The sequence below is a fragment of the Cherax quadricarinatus genome, chromosome 50 (genome assembly GCF_038502225.1).
Source record: "Cherax quadricarinatus isolate ZL_2023a chromosome 50, ASM3850222v1, whole genome shotgun sequence".
NCBI classification, from domain to species: domain Eukaryota; kingdom Metazoa; phylum Arthropoda; class Malacostraca; order Decapoda; family Parastacidae; genus Cherax; species Cherax quadricarinatus.
The window spans coordinates 21,704,521-21,726,376 of record NC_091341.1 but is presented as its reverse complement, the minus strand read 5'-3'; the positions used below and the strand labels follow the sequence as shown (position 1 = coordinate 21,726,376).

The 21,856-nt window shown below is 41.9% G+C and overlaps 2 protein-coding genes across 3 annotated transcripts in view; both read left to right on the top strand.

Moving 5' to 3' along the window:
* Positions 1-21,687, top strand: LOC128695423 (arylsulfatase B). Of its 2 annotated transcripts, none has more exons than XM_053786018.2 (12): positions 1-157; positions 3,021-3,201; positions 3,442-3,605; positions 4,321-4,424; positions 5,442-5,617; positions 5,920-5,990; positions 6,842-7,007; positions 7,519-7,616; positions 7,800-7,936; positions 8,495-8,668; positions 9,090-9,754; positions 21,550-21,687. In XM_053786018.2, the coding sequence occupies exons 2-12, from the start codon at positions 3,027-3,029 to the stop codon at positions 21,561-21,563; spliced, it is 1,944 nt and encodes a 647-aa protein (XP_053641993.2). In that variant the 5' UTR covers positions 1-157; positions 3,021-3,026; the 3' UTR covers positions 21,564-21,687. The 2 variants fall into 2 exon arrangements, with proteins under 2 accessions (XP_053641993.2, XP_053641992.2); XM_053786017.2 differs by lacking the exon at positions 21,550-21,687 and adding an exon at positions 11,170-11,750.
* LOC128695261 (arylsulfatase B) overlaps positions 21,563-21,856 on the top strand; it is an 18,994-nt gene continuing 18,700 nt past the window's right edge. The window contains exon 1 of the mRNA XM_070095499.1: positions 21,563-21,702. The gene's annotated coding sequence lies outside the window, so the exon portion shown is untranslated. The remainder of the gene's footprint in view (positions 21,703-21,856) is intronic.

The following is a 21,856-nucleotide window of genomic DNA, read 5'->3' as shown; positions in this document are numbered from 1 at the left end:
GGCCTCTCCCCCACAGGCGGAGGGCGCTGATGCTCGCTATGAAGACAGTCGTGTTGCATCTGCTGGTGAAGCAGCAACCATCCGCTAGTCGTGCAGCAGCAGTTGTCTGTCCGTCCCTCTAAAGAGGAATTTTCAGCTAAACCACCAACCATATCAGGTATTTCTGCCTTTCATTAACTAGATTTTAATAGACGTTAAGGTAAACTAGAATGGTAACATGATACCAATTGCAATAAGCCACGATGCTTGATTTTATTGTTATCTTATTTTAAACTTACATAATGCATTAATTTTTTGTCTAAAACATCCATGAGAATTATTGTACAGATATGTACTAGTCTGTAAAATACGCGAAGATTTCCCCGGATAAAGAGCCAATAAAAGATTTAAAGTGCTGGAAAATGTTCCAAGCATTTGGAATTTACGCTCTGGAAGGGAGACATTTGGAATGTACGCTCTGAAAGGGACACATCTGGAATGAACGCTCTGGAAGGGAGACATTTGGAATGTACGCTCTAGAAGGGAGACATTTGGAATGTATGCTCTGGAAGGGAGACATTTGGAATGTACGCTCTGGAAGGGACACATTTGGAATGTACGCTCTGGAAGGGACACATTTGTAATGTACTCTCTGGGAGACATTTGGAATGTACGCTCTGGAAGGGAGACATTTGGAATGTACGCTCTGGAAGGGAGACATTTGGAATGTACGCTCTAGAAGGGAGACATTTGGAATGTATGCTCTGGAAGGGAGACATTTGGAATGTACGCTCTGGAAGGGACACATTTGGAATGTACGCTCTGGAAGGGACACATTTGTAATGTACGCTCTGGGAGACATTTGGAATGTACGCTCTGGAAGGGAGACATTTGGAATGTACGCTCTGGAAGGGAGACATTTGGAATGTACGCTCTGGGAGACATTTGGAATGTACGCTCTGGAAGGGAGACATTTGGCATGTACGCTCTGGAAGGGAGACAGAATGTACGCTCTGGAAAGGAAACATTTGGAATGTACGCTCTGTAAGACACATGCTTGGTAATATACCCATGGCAGATACTTGAGGGTCAAGGCTCCAGTTTTACACTCTTATTTGTTACTGAGTAAGTACTGGCAAGTCTAAACATTGCGATGAATGTAGTCAGTGTCAGTGTACGGGAAATTCACTCCCCACTAAGGTGCTATTCGGAAGCATCTTAAAAGAAATGCTATATAGGAAGCCTTTGTTTTTTCTGAATGGACTCAAAACATAGCTCCGATTGGGCAACAGAGGCTTAACCATGTAACGGAATCACAAAACATCGTACTGATTCCTGTTGAACAAAATACCGTTGTGATCCCATGCCTGGGGCTCAGACTAACAGTAAATGGTTAGTGTGCTTTCTACAACAATATTCCTGAGACATAGGGAGGTATTTACCGTGTTGCTGTCCGGAAGACATCACTGCACATATCCTCATTTCTACAATATGCATTATGAGATTTTACAATGGTGACAAACGTATGCCAGAGTTCAGAAGCTCTATACCGTAGTACAAGTTTGAGGTAGTGGACAGGGCATGCAGTGACCTGCCTCACACTCGCCAGAAAGCAGAGAGGTGGGGGGGGGGGGAAAGGTAATGAATGGTTGTACGGTATAGGATTTAATATGCATACCGCTCACAATACACCAATGTATATAACCTCCTGTTCTGAGATATGCACACTGCGAGTTTATACCACTGTGATTTTAATCAGTCACAGATAAATTCATGACGAGGCACCTGAGCTTATTATAACCGGCTTCTCTCCATCAACCAAATTGCCTCACCACATCTCGTCCGGGCAGACATCCAAACCACAGGACGTTGCTCCCTATTCCTTTTGCCCTAACCTTCACCCACTGAAGATATAAGTTTATTTAGGCACATAGTTACAGTTATCATGCATAGTGTAAAATTACATAAGATAACCCCAAAAAAAGTCGGAAAAATATTTTTCCTACGTATGGGATAGGCTATCTTGATTATTATTATAATCCTGGGGGAACAGTAAACCCGTAGGGATTATACAGCGCCTGTAGGGGGGGATGGAAGGTATTCAGGCTCAGTTCAGGAAACCGGAGCACAAATCCAATTCCTTAGATCAAGAGCCCCTCACCAGCGTCAAGGAACCTCCCTTGAATGGTAGGCTTTCTTGAAGAACAGTAATTCCTAATAGAAACTCCTGCTTTATTGGAACGATATCCTTGAAGCTCCCGTTATTGAGGAGCCTTTGGCGGAATAGTTTACGATATCTTTGGCCAGCAGTAACAGCCTGGTTAATCAGACCCTGATCCACCATGAGGCCTGGTCTCAGACCGGGCCGCGGGGGCGTTGACCCACGAAACCCTCTCCAGGTAAACTCCAGGTAACTCCAGGTCCTACTGAAGTCTTTCAACTGAAGCTGACAGATTTTATCATTATGTATGCATCGCATTCTGTGTGACAAAACATAACAGGGAAATATAGAAAGCTTCTGTTCTCACTATCATATGGAATCGGATAGCAGCACATTGCTGATATAATCGATTTTGCTAAATAAAAAAAAATGCTATACCCCTTCCACATACCCTAACTAAAGGGGTTGGATGCCAGAGAAAACCTGATAGCCACGATAACCCAGCTAGCAATGTCTGGCAGTACAATTTGTAGGGAGATGCGGCGATGCCCATAATTTAATAATGTAAAGTGTGTGGACAGAGAGAGAGTTATACACTAGTACATTATATCTTGGTGTTCAAATATTCAGTCACTTAGAAACACGTCATAACAAACCATACAGGAAATGACAAATTGATTCACCGTTAATAATAAAATATCTGAAATACTGAACTTATATCCACATTTTCCACCTATATATATATATATATATATATATATATATATATATATATATATATATATATATATATATATATATATATATATATATATATATATATATATATATACACACACGCACACACATGGCTTACATCTACCTTCTTACCTTCTTTAAGACCAACATGGCTTGGAGCATGCATCTGAGAAGAATCGTCTGGGTGGTGGTGATGGTCATAACATACACTGCCGCTACCCCCTTAACACCCTCTTCATCATCAACACCACCACCTCCAACGTCGCCAGGAACACCGCCGCCAGTACCACCTCATATTATCTTCATGGTTGCCGACGACCTTGGTGAGCTGGAATACATGGGATCTTTCTCTCTCATAAAATATTTCGACTCTTATTTTAATATAATATTACTGGAATAATGTTATGCATAATGTTATTGTTATAGATATCGTGACTTTGTGTTAAGTGTTAGGTAACCCAGGCTAATGCCAAGTCACTAGCCAGATTAGCGTCAGCTTACACCCAGTAACCTTGAGTTTACCTTGAGCGACATGTGTTGTGACCTAGTGTGACCTTGGGCAGGTTGGAACGATGTGTCGTGGCACAACCCCCAGGTGTTGATGCCACACCTGGAGTCCCTTGCCAGAGATGGTATCATATTGGAGCAGTCCTACGTCCAGCCCATCTGCACCCCCACCCGCTCCGCTCTCCTCTCCGGTCGCTACCCCTTCACTATCGGTAGGCAGGTGCGTCTGGGGCCACTTTCCTTCACTATCAGTAGGCAGGTACGTCTAGGGCCACTTACCTTCACTGTCGGGTGAAGGGGTCACTATTTCCTTGACCAGTGGCAGGTAGAGGGACCCGGGATCACTAACCTTCCACTGTCAGCAAGCAGTGGATCATTACATCATTTTCTGTCGGAAGAACAGTTGCAGACTAAGCTATTACTGGGACAATATTTCACTTAAATTGATAAAATTCTACACAAAGCGAAGCATTGTCCCAGTAAAAGTTTTCTGCAAAGTGTGTTGTCTATAATACTGTCGCCAAAACATTGGGATCCAATCCCTTCTGTTGACAGTTTTTCTACTCCCGGAGCTCGGCCAAGGACCAGGTTCGTCTGCCGTTTGCCTGGTCAACTGTTTGCCGTTTACGGCCCGCAGCCCCATGTATTTATCACAGCCCGGTTAATTTGGCACCTGGTGAAGATACTTGTTCAGTTTCCTCTTGATGGCTTCTATATTTGTCTCAGCAGTGTTTCTGACATCTTCTGGTAACATGTTGAATAATTTTGGACTACGAATGTTGATAATATGTTCCCTTATTGTGCTCACTGCGCCCCTGCTTTTCGCTGGGTTTATCTTGCACTTCTTCCCATATCTCTTACTCCAGTAAACTGAAGTATACATAGAAACACATAGGTGAAGGAATTACATGACGATTATAGGTTCTCTCCTCCAGAACAGCATCCTGCAGCATGCAGAACCCGTGGGTCTTGACCTGCAGTTGAAGCTCCTCCCGCAGGCGCTGAAGGATGTTGGTTACCAAACTCACGCCGTTGGCAAGTGAGCGTTCATAGTGTATTTGTTAGTGACCTTACGCAAACACTTACACAGGTTCATAACAATCATTGTTTTAATTAACCAATATTGTAAGTTCTGCTTAAAAAGCACGACATATATACCAACATAAAAAACCTGCCGGTCGATAAAGTTTACCCTTCTCAATATCTCTAAAATTTCTTTCATAATTTTTTCCGCTTCCCAGCTCTTTACTTTACTCTTTACTTATCTACTTTATCAGAGGGACACCTGTGTTCCTCCTTCAACTGTTTTTCACCTTACGAGATGATACCTTCAGTTCACCCTTTCGTACTCTTCCAATGATACCTCAGACTTACATTCCTTCCTTCTCTACAACAGGAGCACTTGTTTGATTTGCGAAAAGTAAGTTAGAACTGAGTATGTATGGGAGGAGTAGGATCAGTCCTATGTTTCATCTCGTTAGAGCCGTAAAGGACACTCCCGTTCCCCCCACACACATACACATATACGAATATAGACATACATACACACCCACACGCCTACCTACCTCAGGCAGCAAATGGATAGGTGAGGGCTGGCTAACCAACCCTAAGGTCCTAAAATGGGAGGGAATCTACTCCTATCAGCAGAAAAAAGCGCTGAGGAGAAAGGCAGGTGCCCTCAGACGCCACTCAGCCAAGACAAGTCCTCAGAGTAATACTACATATAGGAGGGCGATGTCCTTGGGAGGGAAATTTACATAAAAGGGGGCTTGTTAGTGGGAGGGCATTTTACTTTCAGGAGTTATTAGTGAGAAAGGATTTCAGTGGGAGGTACTGGTGGGAGGAAGTGTCTGTAGTAGGGAGGTAATAGTTGGAGAGGAGTTTCCTTTAAGGTTCTTGTGAAGGTGTGGTACCCCAACCCTGCAGTAACTGGATTTACACCTACTCACTTCGACTTAATGGACACACTCAAATCAATAAGGTCTTCCCTACGATCTTCTCAATCTCTAATCAGGTGACTTCTTGGGTTTACCCTTTCTCATCTTCATCACCACAGATGGCACCTTGGCTTCTGCTCATGGGACTACACCCCCACCATGAGGGGTTTCGACACCTTCTATGGCTACTACACCGGTTCCGAGGACTACAACACTCACCATAGGTCTCACGTCTTTGAGTCATGTAATACTTCTAATGTGGACCACTGCAGCGACTTGGACGACGCTCCTGGAGGTGAGGTGATAGAGAAGGTAAAGGCCCAGAAAGAAGGTGATGGGAAGGTGTATACGAGGGAGAAGGAATGGAGGTAGAAGAATAAAATGGAGAAAGGGGGGAGAGGAGTTAGGGACATAAGGATTCTCTAGATGGGAGTGAAAGGGGAGACAGTCTCGGAGTGGACGCGAATGAGGGTAAGGAAGTTTTAGACACGGAAAGAAGTGATTTGAAAGAATTGTCCCGTGAGCTGTAGAGACAGAGATAGAGCAATAAATAGAGATAGAGAAATATATGACCATAAACCCATCTCTTTCACCCAGGTAAGAAAGAATGGCTGGACTTGAGGAACAACAAAACCCCGGACAGAAGCCAAGATGGTGTCTACTCTACGGTAACTTATAAACAATACCTTAAAGAGTAATATATATATATATATATATATATATATATATATATATATATATATATATATATATATATATATATATATATTATATATATATAAATATATATATATATATATATAAAATGTATATATATAATATATATATATTATATATATAATATATATAATATATATATATATATATATATATATATATATATATATATATATATATATATATATATATATATATATATATATATATATATATATATATATATGGTCCTACGGAGTCTTCGTAGACATTTAGTTTATATTTTAATAATACTGCCTAAATGAAATTATATTACGTGTTCTTAAGTTATCTCTAAATATTTTATATTAATTGTGACGTGGTCGTTTTTGCATCGTGTAAATTTGATGTTTCTTGGCAACCTGTTACCATCTAAATTGATGTGTCTGTGTCGATGCCTTCTGTGTTAAAACTTGCTGCGTCACTGACTTGCAGTGTCACTGTCTGCTGTGTCACTGTCTGCTGTGTCGCTGTCTGCTGTGTTACTGTCTGCTGTGTCACTGTCTGCTGTGTCACTATCTGCTGTGTCACTGCTGTGTTACTATCTGCATTATTTACTTCTTATGCATCCTTCCTAATATATTATCATCTCTTTCTTCATGTTTCACGTCTTTATTCATGCACCTTTTTATTCAATACTTATTCTATCACTTATTCATTTTCTCCTCTAATTTTCCTGCTTTCCCCATCGCCCACTCCCTCTCCTTCTCCCTTCCACTTCTTCCCTTCCACCCACTGCCTCCCTCTCACATACTTACGTACCTGCGCTGCATGCCTCCCACAGTATATGTTCGCGTCATACATTGAGGATCTACTGAGGACCAGAAACCCTGAGGATCCCATGTTCCTGTACGTGCCTTTCCAGAGTGTGCACGCCCCTCTCATGGTACCTGAGAAGTACACAGAACCCTTCGTACACATCAAAAACTCCTACCGACGCACCTACCTGGGTGAGTTGTTAGTCACCCTAACTGCCTTCTATACCACCAACACTAGAACAACCCCACCAACACTAGTACAACCCCCACCAACACTAGTACAACCCTCACCAACACTAGTACAACACCCACCAACAAGAGTACAACCCACACCAACGTTAGTACAACCCCCACCAACACTAGTACAACCTCCACCAACACTAGTACAACCCACACCAACACTAGTACAACCAACACCTACGCTAGTACAACCCCCACCAACACTGGTACAGCCATCGTTACATCATCATTTATTACTTACGTCCGCCTGATTTCAGCTATTTGCAGCCACCCATTTTGCCTGCAGAGGTCGAGTCATTGCTCTCGGTCCTGCCTCTTCTAATGACCCTTATTGGATTCACTCTTCTGTCTTCGTGAGCCCTGCCATACCTCTTCTTAAAGCTATGTATAGATATTGGCCCTGCCACTATGCATGTGTGGGTGTGTGTATCAGAGTACCAGGTGACAGTTGTGTGTGTTGCAGGCATGGTAAGTGCCATGGATGAGGCAGTGGGACGGGTGGTGGAGGCACTCAAGATCACTGGGCACTACGACAACTCCGTCATCATCTTCACTACTGATGTTAGTTTTAAAGTATCTTATGTATAACTATAGATATATGTATATCTATACTGATATGGAATAAAGGATAGCTTTAATTCAACACTGTATTATGTAATTCACGTATAAGTTGAAAGGTTTAATTAGTTGAAGCTTAATTCACGCACGATGGACGTGAATTTAACAGAAATTTCGATGTACCAGAACGGTGGACAGACCATCCACGGTGCCAACAACTGGCCTCTACGGGGACGCAAGGGAACCCTGTGGGAAGGTGGCACCCGGGGTGTGGCCTTCATACACTCACCGATCCTCCCCAACCCCGGCACCATCAGTCACCAGTCAGTAACACCTGTGGACTCAAAGATTTTTTTCCTCACAAGAACCCACTTACAACGTCCCAATTTTTTTCCTCACAAAAACTCACAACGTCCCATTTTTGGCAAGAATTTTTCTTCTAGGTGTCCCCCAAAAAATCAATTGCAGTTTCTGTGCTTTTGGTTTGAGGTCATCGTCTGGTTTGAGTCATAAATCAAGAAACAGCAGTGGTATCTAGATGAATATCTTTGAGAATGATATTTACTGCCTAATATCTTTTAGAACGTTATTTTACTAGTCAATATTTACTCCCAGTTACTCTCTAAAAGACTATAATAATTTTAGTTTTTTTTTTTTTTGAGCCCTGATCGCTTTTAGTTTCCCCTACATAGCTTAAATTAGCCGGATATGTTACTATTAATTATTTAATTATCAAAGTTTTGTCTAAGCCAGTCAGGATCTAAATCCCAATTTTATGGATTCAGTAAAAAATATTTGCCGCTTTTGGCCACATGGCTTCAATTCCTATGTATTTTTTCTCGCTACACCTCGACCTGAGTTGACCACGTATGTATGACCAGGCTGGTGCACGTCACTGACTGGTACAAGACGCTGGTGGGCCTGGCCAAGGGTGAGGCTCCGGAGGACATTGACGGTGTGGATCAATGGTCCTCCTTCGTGGACTCGGCTCCCCCGCCCAGGACACACATGATATACAACATAGACAACACTACACAATTTAAAGCTGCCGTCAGGTGAGACTTGTGTTCTTCGTTTGACATTGATACTTATATACAAGAAGTGCAGCTCACCTCCGGCAAATTCATATAGGTAATTATAATGTAATGATTAAGACACATGTGCAATAGTTGGATATTTTTATTATTGAAACGTCTCGCCTGCACAGCAGGCTTCTTCAGTCAAATACAGAGGCAGTAGGTATTTTATACTATTTTTAACACTTATAAAATGATGAGGTTTTGGCTAAATAATTTTAAGTTGAATATTTTCGTCATATCTTCCTGAAAACTGTACTAAATGTATGCAAGACTGTCATCATATTCAGCTTTGTCAGTTGCAAACCATCGCAGTTTATTTTTCAAAAATATTTGCAATTAGTTGCAGTGCCTCTCTTATTTTAAGATAATCTAACATTGGTCGGTTTTCTTTATGCAGGATTGGTAAGTACAAGCTTCTGGTAGGATTCCCTGGCAAAGGAGAATGGACACCCCCTCCAGAACTCAGACTTAACACTGTTGACGCCCCTCTGGGCCAACCAAATGAGTCTCCGCCATCGAGACATCCTGGCCAGGGTCCTGTACTACCTCAGGTTTTACTTCCAACTGAGACAGAGGATCCTAAAGATGGTCAGTTGGAGAAAGATTATGATGTATTAAGTTCCTCTGATAGTGTCAGGCGGAAAGGTGTTAAATCATCTCTAGAGGACCGAGCATTAAATTACCATCAAGCCAACAGCTCCAGTAAAATCAGGAAATCCAGCCACAGGCACTTGATCTCTACGAAGAGAACGGATGCGGGCCCATTCGTGTTTATATCCACCGTTCCAAAGTCTCGTGCCAGCAGTTCATTATCTGTAGACATTGACGCCGATATCGACGCAGCAGACATACTTTCACTGCAAGATAATAAAGGCAAACACATCGAGAGTGCACAAAGTAATGGAAGGGACACTAAAGACGCTAGAGAAGGCGAAGGAGTTGTTAAAAGAAAAACTATAAGCGATAACGTGTGGACGCAAGAGTTGGACGTTGCCATACAGGAGTTGTTGCTGCAAATTACTAAAAAGAACGACGCAAAGATTAGACTCTACAATGTTGAGGGTAAGTACCATCAATATTGGACTTACATCCTTGCAGGTAAGTGCCGGGCTCTCATGTACCTCTTTCATGATTATCAATGACTATACATCCTCGTGGCTAAGCACCGAGCTCTCTACACAAATAACCGGCATATAAGAGAGAGGAGCTTACGACGACGTTTCGGTCCGACTTGGATCATTTACAAAGTCGGACCGAAACGTCGTCGTAAGCTCCCCTCTCACATGTGTGGGTTAATTGTGTATTGTTCCAGTCACGGTATTGTGCCTTTTTGCTATTTTCCGAGGTCTCTAGTACCTCTCTCACAACCATCAATGACTATACATCCTCGTGGGTAAGTATTACGTTTACTTGTGCCACTCGCGACAACAAATGTCTCTTCATCCCTGAGAGGAGGAGGTGGTGGCTACTTTGTATCACTCACACTCAGTAATTCACGTGACGAAAGTAATTTGATATACATAACAAATTCTGAGAAAAATATTTTAAAAGTTGTTGTTACTTCTTACGATTTAATTATTATATATGTTAGTAGGACGATATGGGCAGATTTCATTTGCTCCTTACCTCTTTCTGAAATAAAGTAAATCTCGCAAGGTCGTTTTGCCAAAGCTGATTGATTTCTCCTTCTCCTCTTTTCCAAAGACTTTATTACAAGAAAATGTTGATAGCTTCAAACAGTTCATAGCTCAGTGGTAACATATTCGACTTACAAGTGAGGAATCGGGTTCAGCCCCGAATGGGTCGACACTCAGGTATGTGTCTGTACACCTGTTGTACCTGTTCACTTGACAATCAACAGGTACGTAGGCCCTCCAGCCAGCTGTTGTGAGCTTTGAAGTGAGCTGCGGTGGGATAGCAGATTTTAGCTTGTAAAATTCACCGGTTTGAAAAAGCAGTTTAGATTTCTATAAATTCATGCAACTATTTTTGCGTGTACAGTTTGAAACGGTTTTGAAGGAAATAGAAGTTCAATGAAGATAATGCTAGCTGGATCATATTAATAAAGAAATATCTGCATATTAACTTACTCTCCAGTTGTTGAGTCACAAGAGTAAGAATTGTTCCTCGTAGACTGAGATGAATTTTAATAATCAAACTTTTTAAATAATATTGTTTATTAAAACATTGATATCGTATCTACTTCCTGAACGATACGTGTACTAGTATTAGGTATGAGGAACGAGCCACAGGTTGTACCGGTATTAGGTATCACTACCATCTTAACCCTTCAGGATATGAGGGAAAAGCGCCTTGATGCCCGTGAAGGGCTCGAGATCCAAGAAATTGGAGCTGCCCTTCTTCTCAAGTCAAATCTGAATGCCTCCCCATTCTCCAGGCGCTGCCTGACCCCCTACAATGTTAACGCTTCCTCATAAACAGTCTCAGCCGCCTATGACGTGTTCCTCCCCCATCAGAGGACCCGGAGGAACGAGTGGACCTCGTGTCGGTGCACATGGAGGTGGTGAAGAAGCTTCTTCAGTACCTCGTGGAGGAGTTACCACGGTACGTGCCTGCACACACACTACCTGAGGTGCCCGAAGCCAATCCTGATAACTTCGACGGTGTCTGGTCTCCAGGATGGTGCTAGTTCCTCTAGAACGGTGCTAGTTCCTCTAGGATGGTGCTAGTATCTCTAGGATGATGCTAGTGTCTCTAGGATGGTGTTATTGTCTCTAGGATGGTGCTATTGCCTGTAGGATGGTGCTAGTGCCTCCAGGATGGTGCTAGTACCTACGAGATGGTGCTAGTGCCTCCAGGATGGTGCTAGTACCGCTGAGAAGTTGTTAGTGGCTCCAGACTAGCGCAGTTACCTCTGCAAAATCTCTCAGTAACCCCAGGGTGAGACTAGTGCCTGCAGAATAGTTCTAGTAGCTCCAGAATGTTGCTAGTAGACCTCGGATCTGGCTTCTCTGTATTTCTAAAACTTGTTTGGTATAATTTTAAAATCTTAATTGTGCGTTGTGTTTTACTGGCTAAAAATAAAAAATTTATTCTGCGTCTGGATTTTCATGCCTCTCTTATTAGACAAAATAAAATTCAGAAAGGGTGGATTAAAACGCTTTTTTTCACGACTTGTATTATTAATAACTAAATTATTTTCTTATATTAAGTGGATTTAATTTAAAAAAAAATTTCTCCCTGATGACGCCTCAGATATTGACAGATGGACAAAATAAATATCAGGCTTGACAAACTAAAGAACCGACAACTATGCTATGAAAGATCTTTAAGACGTAAAGTTGTATCAAAAACATGGATCAAATAGATTACTCGAATTTCCTGAAGATTCTGAGAAATAAACAATATATTCACAGTCTACGTAGTTTTTTTTTTTCTACGAAGCTTCTAGATAACTCATGATATAAGAATATTATGCTGTAAAATGCACTGATAGAGAATATGGGGCTAAAGCTAACTTATGACACTGATCTTGACTCTATCATCATTACTGATTCTATGTCATCACTGAATGCTCTTAATTCATATAATGACTCCAACATGCTCATCCTAGAAGCCAGTTATAGATACTCAAAAATCAGGGACAAAGGAATTGATGTACAATTGCTATGGATCCCATCACACATTGGATTACTCCTTCATGATAAAGTTGATATGGGGGATGGAGGATGAAAGGTGGGTGATAAGCTATACATGGAGATGATGGAAGCTGCTGTGAAGATTAGAGATGGGAAAAGACAAACGAAAATTAAAAAAAAAAATATGTGAAACATAGAGTGGAAGGCAGTAGATGAAAGAGCAGAGGTTAAAATGAGATAAAATTAATGATTTAACAGGAAACAGGTAACAAGAGATACAAAATCGGTTAGTAACAGAAAACGAATGTGCCAAATGGGTTACAGTAGAGATAATGGTAGTGAAGTGTCAGGCAGTGGTATAATGAGCCATGTCGGTAGAGTTGTGAGGAGGGCGAGAAGGTAGTCGTCCTGGAGAAGAGGCTATAGAGTCTAGGGATGGCGGAGCATTATCAGGGACATGAGCAGAGGCGCCAGTGATGCTAACATCACCACCACTGACAAGATAAACAGGCTGACGGCGACTCTGCCGCTGTTACAACCACTCTCCTTGCAGCAGAAGACACAGTCATAGCTCTGGGCAGAGTATTCACAGAGCAGACCTAGTGACGCTTCTTCCTCAGGCCGCAGATAAGATTTTCTTCGGATTTTTAACCCCGGAGGGTTAGCCACCCAGGATAACCCAAGAAAGTCAGTGCGTCATCCAGAACTGTCTAACTTATTTCCATTGGGGCCCTTAATTTTGTCCCCCAGGATGTGACCTACACCAGTCGACTAACACCCAGGTACCTATTTGCTGCTGGGTGAACAGGACAACAGGTGTAAGGAAACGCGCCGAAATGTTTCCAACCGCCGGGAATCGAACCCGGGCCCTTCGTGTGAGAAGCGGGAGCTTTAGCCACCAGGCCACACAAGATGGCAGGGTGAGAGAGCACAGCCCTTTTCCACCCCGCGTCGACCGTCAGCTGAAACAATCAAGAGTTCGTATGATACACTGCAGAACTTCCATATTGTCAAAATTAAATACACCTCATTGTTAGCTATTTTGATAACCTTATTACCCTATATTCATGGTGTAGGGAGTAGTCAAAAGATTACAGGGGTACATAAACGGATGCAGAGACTGCGCTCTATTTACATGTTTATATTTGGTTACGTTATTGCATCTACTCTAATTTCTGTAACATTTTATAAGGTTATATATATAAAAAAAAGCACTATACCTAAACACACCTATCACCAAAAATGGTTCTCCTGTCATACAGTTTCATATTAATCTTCCTACGTTATTTAGAGAACATATTATGTAATATGTACTGTATACACGGCTCTGACGCTGAGATCGACACCATGCCTAACCCTTCTAGGGTAGGGTAGGTGCCTGAGCCCGAGCTTACAGCTCACAAGACTGTCATTCCCATTAGCCCCCTTGTGGCGGGGATGACAGACCAGAGAGGCCTAGCTTGTGGCTAGGCCTGGGGACAGTTGGTCCCAAAGATGAGGAGGTACTTGTGCCTCCTCCCATGGGAGACTTAGGTCTCAGACAGTCCCTAAAGAGGGAGCCAAGGCCGGGCCACCACTTGGAAAAGGCCTGGGCCGGGAGAATACCGGCGAATCTTTAATAATAATAATCTGACGCTAAGAACACTAAGAGTGCAGGGGCTGAGTGTACTGAGAGTGTAGACGCTGAGAACACTAAGAGTGCAGGGGCTGAGTGTACTGAGAGTGTAGACGCTGAGAACACTAAGAGTGCAGGGGCTGAGTGTACTGAGAGTGTAGACGCTGAGAACACTAAGAGTGCAGGGGCTGAGTGTACTGAGAGTGTAGACGCTGAGAACACTAAGAGTGCAGGGACTGAGTGTACTGAGAGTGTAGACGCTGAGAACACTTAAGAGTGCAGGGACTGAGTGTACTGAGAGTGTAGACGCTGAGAACACTTAAGAGTGCAGGGGATGACTGTAGAGTGCAGACGCTGAAAGCACTAAGAGTGCAGAATTAAATGCAGAGAGTGTAGACGCTCAGAACACAGAGTGCAGAGGATGAGAGCTGTGAAAGGGTGCATATAAAGAATAGGGACAAATGATAAACCGACGAATTATGTATCCTTCATACATCAGCTCGCTCCCTCCTCCATCGTCCTCCCTCCGTTCCCCAATCCATCCCTACCTCTCCCTCTTTTCATCATACTCGTTCCTCTCTTCCCCTCTCCCATCACTATACTCCCTCCACCATCCTTATCTCCAGCGGACGCCTCCCTACCCCCATCATCACCATTTTCCTTCACACCGTCACACTGATGGTACCATTAATTTCACTATGCCGCACCTCCTGCCTGTTCTGTTGCCTGACGCGGTATTTGGAGAGCTTGACAAAGTACAAAATGAAGAAATAAGAATCACTCTTGTAAGTTCATGAACTACAAAAAACTTGACCTGCGAAAGGAAATTATTATTCAACGTATCAGTGATGGTGTCAGGGATATTTATGCAGTCATTGTCTTGAAATTGTCGTTCCAACGTATTACTAAACCTAGCTTGCTCTCTAAGACTGGTCATGGACCGGGCCGCGGGGGCTTTGACCCCCGGAACACCCTCTAGGTACACCCTTCTCCAGGTAAGCATTATTTTGGATTACCAATAGACCCCTGGCTGTCTTCAAGAAAGCACTGGACAGGCACCTAAAGTCAGTACCTGACCAACTGGGCTGTGGTTCGTACGTCAGCTTGCGTGCGGCCAGCAGTAACAGCCTGGTTGATCAGACTCTGATCTGCCATGAGGCCTTGTTTCAGACTGGGCCGCGGGGGCGTTGACCCCCGAAACTCTCTCCAGGTAATCAGGGTTTTCATTTAATTAAAATTAGATACATAGATGGTCACTGACCTGATCCATGAACATTCTATCCTCCAACTTAAGTAACGTGCGTGGAGATATCAACTCTCCCAAAATATTGTTTTACACTGCCAGACATAAACCGCCCGTTTTCTTTATTTTATTCTTATATTTCGTTGTTATCGGTTAATTATGTTAAATTTAGGTTACGCTACGCTAGCGTAACCGAACCTAGCCGACAATAACACATTAATTTTTCGCAGAATCGTGGTTTTGTGGCATGTCGAATACTGAATGAACGTTCTAAGGAACCCAGTAAAAATAAGTCACTGTCTGACTTTTTTGGGGGGTTATCCTAGGTAATCATTTTACTATTGATACGGCAGCTATTGCAGCTCTAAAGATTTCGTCGCAACAAAGCTGGATTGTCGTTTATATTGACACAATGATGTTAACATTTTGGATGGCATTTCACATACAGAATGGATGAAAACTTCACTATAAACAGCATATCAAATCTATTATCCTCTTAGACACAAATAAAAGGAACCAAAATATTTATAGCAAAATTACAAATCGCAAGATGGGGTTGCGAGACACGAGTTCAATTAGCAATGCAGGTCACATTATTATTATTATTATTATTATTATTATTATTATTATTATTATTATTATTATTATTATTATTATTATTATTATTGGACTCATGGAGAGGGCTGAGCCTGAAGGAATTATACAGCACCTGGGGAATGAGAGGCACTCAGGTTCGATTCAAGGAAGGAAAGCACAGGTGCAATTTCTTAGATCAAGTGCCCCTTCACCAACATAAAGAAACTTCCCTTGAGGAGAGACAAATAAAAATATTAAATTACTTTGGTTACCCGTTTAATTTATATTAATTTTCTGTCACTGTCACAGAAAACGAATTTTTAGACAGTGACAGGCAATTGTGTTATTGCGATTTCGCGAGTCACATGATGAGACGAGATCTCTCTTCAACTGAATTAACCCCGGTGATTTAATAACCCAGAATAACCCAAGAAAGCTAAGCAGCATGGCTTATTTAAATAGGAGTCATTAGGTTTGCCCGAAATGCTCTGGCATGCTAGTGGCTTTCTTTATGCTTACCAGTATTTTATAACATGTAAATTACACACTGTACAATATGCAGAGAAATAAAAAAAATAATTCGAAAGATACGACCAACACTGGTCGGCTATCTCTCAGGTTCCAATCTATTGTTAGCTTAAGACTGGCAGAAATTCGATGCAGGGAAACACCCTTACATCTTGCCTCCCCTTAAAAGATCACCTTAAGATTTACACACTTTACCTTAAGGAACACAGTAATGAAAACTTTTGACATGATTTTCTTTAATTTGCAAGTAAACTAACCTAACAATTTAACTAAATGCTACTAAAATGTAATTTCTACAAAGTAACTTAATTTACCTAGCCTATCGAATCCAGACTGGGAGAGACTTATCGTCAGGTCTCCTAAACACTTGATTTCCTAGGTACCTAGCAGAAAATTGATCCCTAGGAGTTATTCAGTTGATTGTTGTGAGTGGCTGTATCCTGAAGGACTTGAAAAAGGAAACCCCAATTGAAATATACCAAACAACTTGACATTCTTGGTTTATCCTGACTCCCTGAGCCATTCAACATCTCACTCATTAATAACGTGGCTTCTGAGCCACCCTTAAAGAAGTAACGAGTCGTCAGTATGATTAAGACCCGTGTCAGGAAACACTTTCCTGTTTTCTGAAGAGTGAAACAACAACAAGCAGCCTTTTGATCACAAGTGTTGATGTTTAAGTCAACTTGGAGACTACGCCCTTTCATTATAACACAGTGACCACTTGACACCTCTAGTAAAATCTATGGCCATTATGTGATAGAGACAACTCCCCCACAAATAAAAGAGACACACAGAACAGCGTAAATCTTTATAATAATGGTACTTCATTTCCCACGAGCATAAGAACATAAGAACATAAGAACGAAGGAACACTGCAGAAGGCCTACTGGCCCATGCGAGGCAGGTCCAAGTCTCCTACCGGCTTAAGCCAAAGCACCCAACCTAGTCAGGTCAGGTCACATTGACTTAAGGGAGGAACACGGCAACCGACCTGTTAGCACAAGCTATCAGGTCTAACTCACACCCACCCACATCTACTCATGTATTTATCCAACCTATTTTTAAAGCTACACAACGTTCTGGCCTCTATAACGGTACTTGGGAGTTTGTTCCACTCATCCACAACTCTATTACCAAACCAGTACTTTCCTATATCCTTCCTGAATCTGAATTTTTCCAACTTAAAACCATTGCTGCGAGTCCTGTCTAGGCTAGATATTTTCAGCACACTATTTACATCCCCTTTATTTATTCCTGTCTTCCATTTATACACCTCAATCATATCCCCCCTAATTCTACGTCTTTCTAGAGAGTGCAGTTTCAGGGCCCTTAGTCTATCCTCATAGGGAAGGTTTCTGATACATGGGATCATCTTTGTCATCCTCCTTTGTACATTTTCCAGAGAATTTATATCCATTCTGTAATACGGTGACCAAAACTGTGCAGCATAATCTAAATGAGGCCTAACCAAGGATGTATAGAGTTGAAGAACAACCTGAGGACTCCTATTATTTATGCTTCTTGATATGAAGCCAAGGATTCTATTAGCTTTATTGCGAACACTTATGCACTGTTGTCTTGGTTTCAGATTACTGCTAACCAGAACTCCTAAATCTTTTTCGCAATCCGTAATATTAAGATCTACATTATTTAGTTTATATGTGGCATGGTTATTGTCCTGTCCAACATTTAGAACTTTGCATTTGTCTATATTAAACTGCATCTGCCACTTCTCCGACCACTGCATCAGTCTATTCAAATCTTCCTGGAGTGCTCGAATGTCCTCGTCAGAATGAATTCGACGGCCTATTTTGGTGTCATCGGCAAACTTGCCGATGTCGCTCTTTATGCCCTCATCTATGTCGTTTATGTAGATTGTGAACAGCAGGGGGCCCAACACTGACCCCTGTGGAACACCGCTCGTGACGCTTCCCCACTCTGATTTCTCCCCATTTATGCAAACTCTCTGCTGCCTATTTGTCAACCATGCCTCTATCCAGGAAAAAATTTCTCCTCCTATTCCATGTGCTTTAATTTTCCTCAATAGTCTCTGATGTGGGACCCTGTCAAAAGCCTTACTGAAGTCCATATACACAATATCATATTCATTACCATGATCTACCTCCTCAAATACCTTAGTGAAAAAAGTTAATAAATTCGTAAGGCAGGAACGCCCCTTTGTAAAACCATGCTGAGATTCGTTGATTAATTTATGCTTTTCAAGATGGCTACGAACTGCCTCGGCAATTATTGATTCCATAAATTTTCCCACTATGGAGGTTAGGCTTATTGGTCTATAGTTCGAAGCTAAGGACCTGTCACCTGTTTTGAAAATAGGTATCACATTTGCCATTTTCCACTTATCTGGCACCATGCCAGTTTGTAGTGATATGTTGAAAAGATTAGCCAAATGTGCTAAGCTCCTCTTTACATTCCTTTAGACCCCTTGCATACAGTTCATCAGGGCCTGGGGATTTGTTAGGTTTTAATTTATCTATTTGCCTAAGGACCATGTCACTTGTGACCCTAATAGTGCACAGTTTATTATCGTCCTGTTCTACATAATTTATCATTACTGGAATATCGCTGGTATCCTCCTGTGTAAAAACTGAGAGGAAGTATGTGTTAAAACTTCTACACATTTCCTTATCACTGTCAGTGAGCTGACCCGAGGAACTTTTGAGTGGGCCTATCTTGTCCCTGATCTTACTTCTGTATACCTGAAAGAATCCTTTTGGGTTAGTCTTCGATTCTTTTGCAACTTTAACCTCATAATCTCTTTTTGCTTTTCTAATTCCCTTTTTTATTTCTCTCTTTAACTGAATATATCGATTTCTTAATTGTGCCTCTCCTCTTTTGATTTGCCTATATATGCCTCTCTTTTGACCAATCAGATATTTTAATCTATTGTTCATCCATTTAGGATCATTTTTGTTTGATCTGATTTCCCTATTTGGAACATAATTTGACTGAGCAGCTAGAACTATGCCCTGGAAAGCATCATATCGGCAACCATCACCACCTACCTGACCCTTAGTCAGGTCATTCCAGTTCAGCCCACCTAAGTAATTTTTCAGTCCTATGAAATCAGCGAAGCGAAAGTCAGGGACGGAGACTTGATTGCCATTATTAGGGGAATTCCATGATATATTAAAACTGAGTGATTTGTGATCACTCTCCCCAAGCTCATCATTAACCTCAAGATTATTAATTAGTGTTTCCCTACTGGCAAGAACCAAGTCAAGGAGGTTATTTCCCCTAGTTGGCTCTGTCACAAACTGTTTTAAAAAACAATCCTGGATCGTATCAAGAAAGTCACCCGACTCTAAATTTCCTGTCAAATTGCTCCAGTCAATCTGTCTATAGTTGAAATCTCCCATTAGCACAACATTTTCGTATGTAGATGCCTTACGAATTTCGTCCCATAGAAGTTTACTGCACTCCCTATCAAGATTTGGGGCCCTGTAAATCACACCCAAAATTAGTTTTTCTCGGCCCTCGAGAAGCTGTAACCAAACAGATTCAGTGGCTGACGCTTCTAATTTAATATCTTGTCTAACACAACAATTTAAATTGTCTCTGACATACATCGCTACTCCACCACCTTTCCTGTTGACCCTGTCAGTGTGGAATAATTTATAGCCTTGTATGTGACATTCAGAGGGCATCTCTCTATCTTTCAGATTGAGCCAGGTCTCTGTTATAGCAATAATATCTATGTTTCCTGCACTTGCAATTAATCTTAGCTCATCTATCTTATTTCTAACACTCCTGCTATTAGTATAGTAAACCTTAAGGGAGCTAGTCCCTTGCTGCCCTCTGCTGTCCCCCTTTGTTTGCTGGCCTGTTCTATTGTCTTTATTTATAACTTCATGCTGAATGCCTTTTATACATTTACTGTTTCCAACCCTAGTGTTGCAACCTGCTTGTTTCCCACACACACCCATACCTCTATCTTCCATCAGTTTAAAATCATAGGCATTTCACCAATGGCCTTCTCAATCGAGTCTGCAAGTGCTACCACCCCTGCCCCAGAGAGATGTACCCCATCCCTTGCATACTTATCATGTTTGCCATAAAAGTTGTTCCAGTTGTCAATGAATGGGATTGCAAGTTCCTTGCAGAGCAGTATGGTGTCTTGGTCACAATGCCCTAAATAGCAGTATGGTGTCCTGGTCACACTGCCCTAAGTAGCAGTATGGTGTCCTGGTCACACTGCCCTAAGTAGCAGTATGGTGTCCTGGCCACACTGCCCTAAACAGCCGTATCATATTATATCTTTATTAACTACAGGTACACGTACAAGGTATACAGGCCTAGCTGACATCAGTGACATAATACCATGTAGAAATCCCCTTGTTATGCTGAGCATTTCGGGAAAATTACGTCAGTTTTGTCCCAGGATGCGACCCACACCAGTCGACTAACACCCAGGTACCCATTTTATTGATGGGTGAACATAGACAACCGGTATAAGGAAAGACGTCCGTTATTTCCACCCCTTCGCCGGAAATTGAACCCGGACATCACCGTGTGAAGTTAGTTTTTAGTTAGTTTAATATCTTTATTCTGCATCCTCATACCCACCCTGTGGGCGGTAGTCAAAAGATTAGAGGTACATAATGGGTCCAGGGAATGGGCTCCAAAGTTTTGATAGATGAATAAGTTACAAAGGTAATGAGCTACAGGTAGAGCTGATCACACTAATGACAAGTTACAAAGGTAATGAACTAGATCTGGTCACAATCATGACCAAGTTAGAAAGGTAATGAACTAGATCTGGTCACAATCATGATAAGTTACAAAGGAAATGAATCATAAACACGTCCATACGTGGCTACAAATTACAGAGTAATGAGCAATTAACGAACATTCTAGGGAATGCATCATTGCCCCAACAACAGATGTTGCTAGGTGCCTGTCCTTCCTCGGTACGACAGCCAGACAGCCATTGCAAACAGCAGCAGGTTGCGCCAGGATCTGCTGCTTGCGACCTAGGTGTCCCAAATTCCTACATGTCTAACTGATAAATAATAATTATCTTTTCATTTACTGTTATGTATATAATGATACATTCAGATAAATGCAATTTTCCACAGTCGTGTTGGTCAGAGTAGCCGTGCTGGAATCACAATAGGCGTGCTGGTCACAGTATACGTTGGTCACAGTAGGTGTCCTGGAGACACAATAGGCGTGTTGGTCACAGTAGACGTGCTGGAGACAATAAGTGTGCTGGCCACAATGACCTCAGAAGTGACCTCCCTCATTTTAATCTCGGGCCTCTCCCCCATAGGCGGAGGGCGCTGAAGCTCGCTATGAAGACAGTCGTGTTGCATCTGTTGGTGAAGCAGCAACCATCCGCTAGTCGTGCAGCAGCTGCTGAAGCAGCAGTTGTCTGTCCGTCCCTCTAAAGAGGAATTTTCAGCTAAACCACCAACCATATCAGGTATTTCTACCTTTCATTAACTAGATTTTAATAGACGTTAAGGTAAACTAGAATGGTAACATGATACCAATTGCAATAAGCCACGATGCTTGATTTTATTATCTTATTTTAAACTTACATAATGCATTAATTTTGTGTCTAAAACATCCATGAG

Coding starts and splice junctions, on each gene's coding strand:
- LOC128695423 (XM_053786017.2), top strand. CDS start 3,027: ATGGCTTGGAGCATGCATCTGAGAAGAATCGTCTGGGTGGTGGTGATG. Junction 4,425..5,441: donor CAAACTCACGCCGTTGGCAA/GTGAGCGTTCAT, acceptor TCATCACCACAG/ATGGCACCTTGGCTTCTGCT. Junction 7,617..7,799: donor TCATCATCTTCACTACTGAT/GTTAGTTTTAAA, acceptor TCGATGTACCAG/AACGGTGGACAGACCATCCA.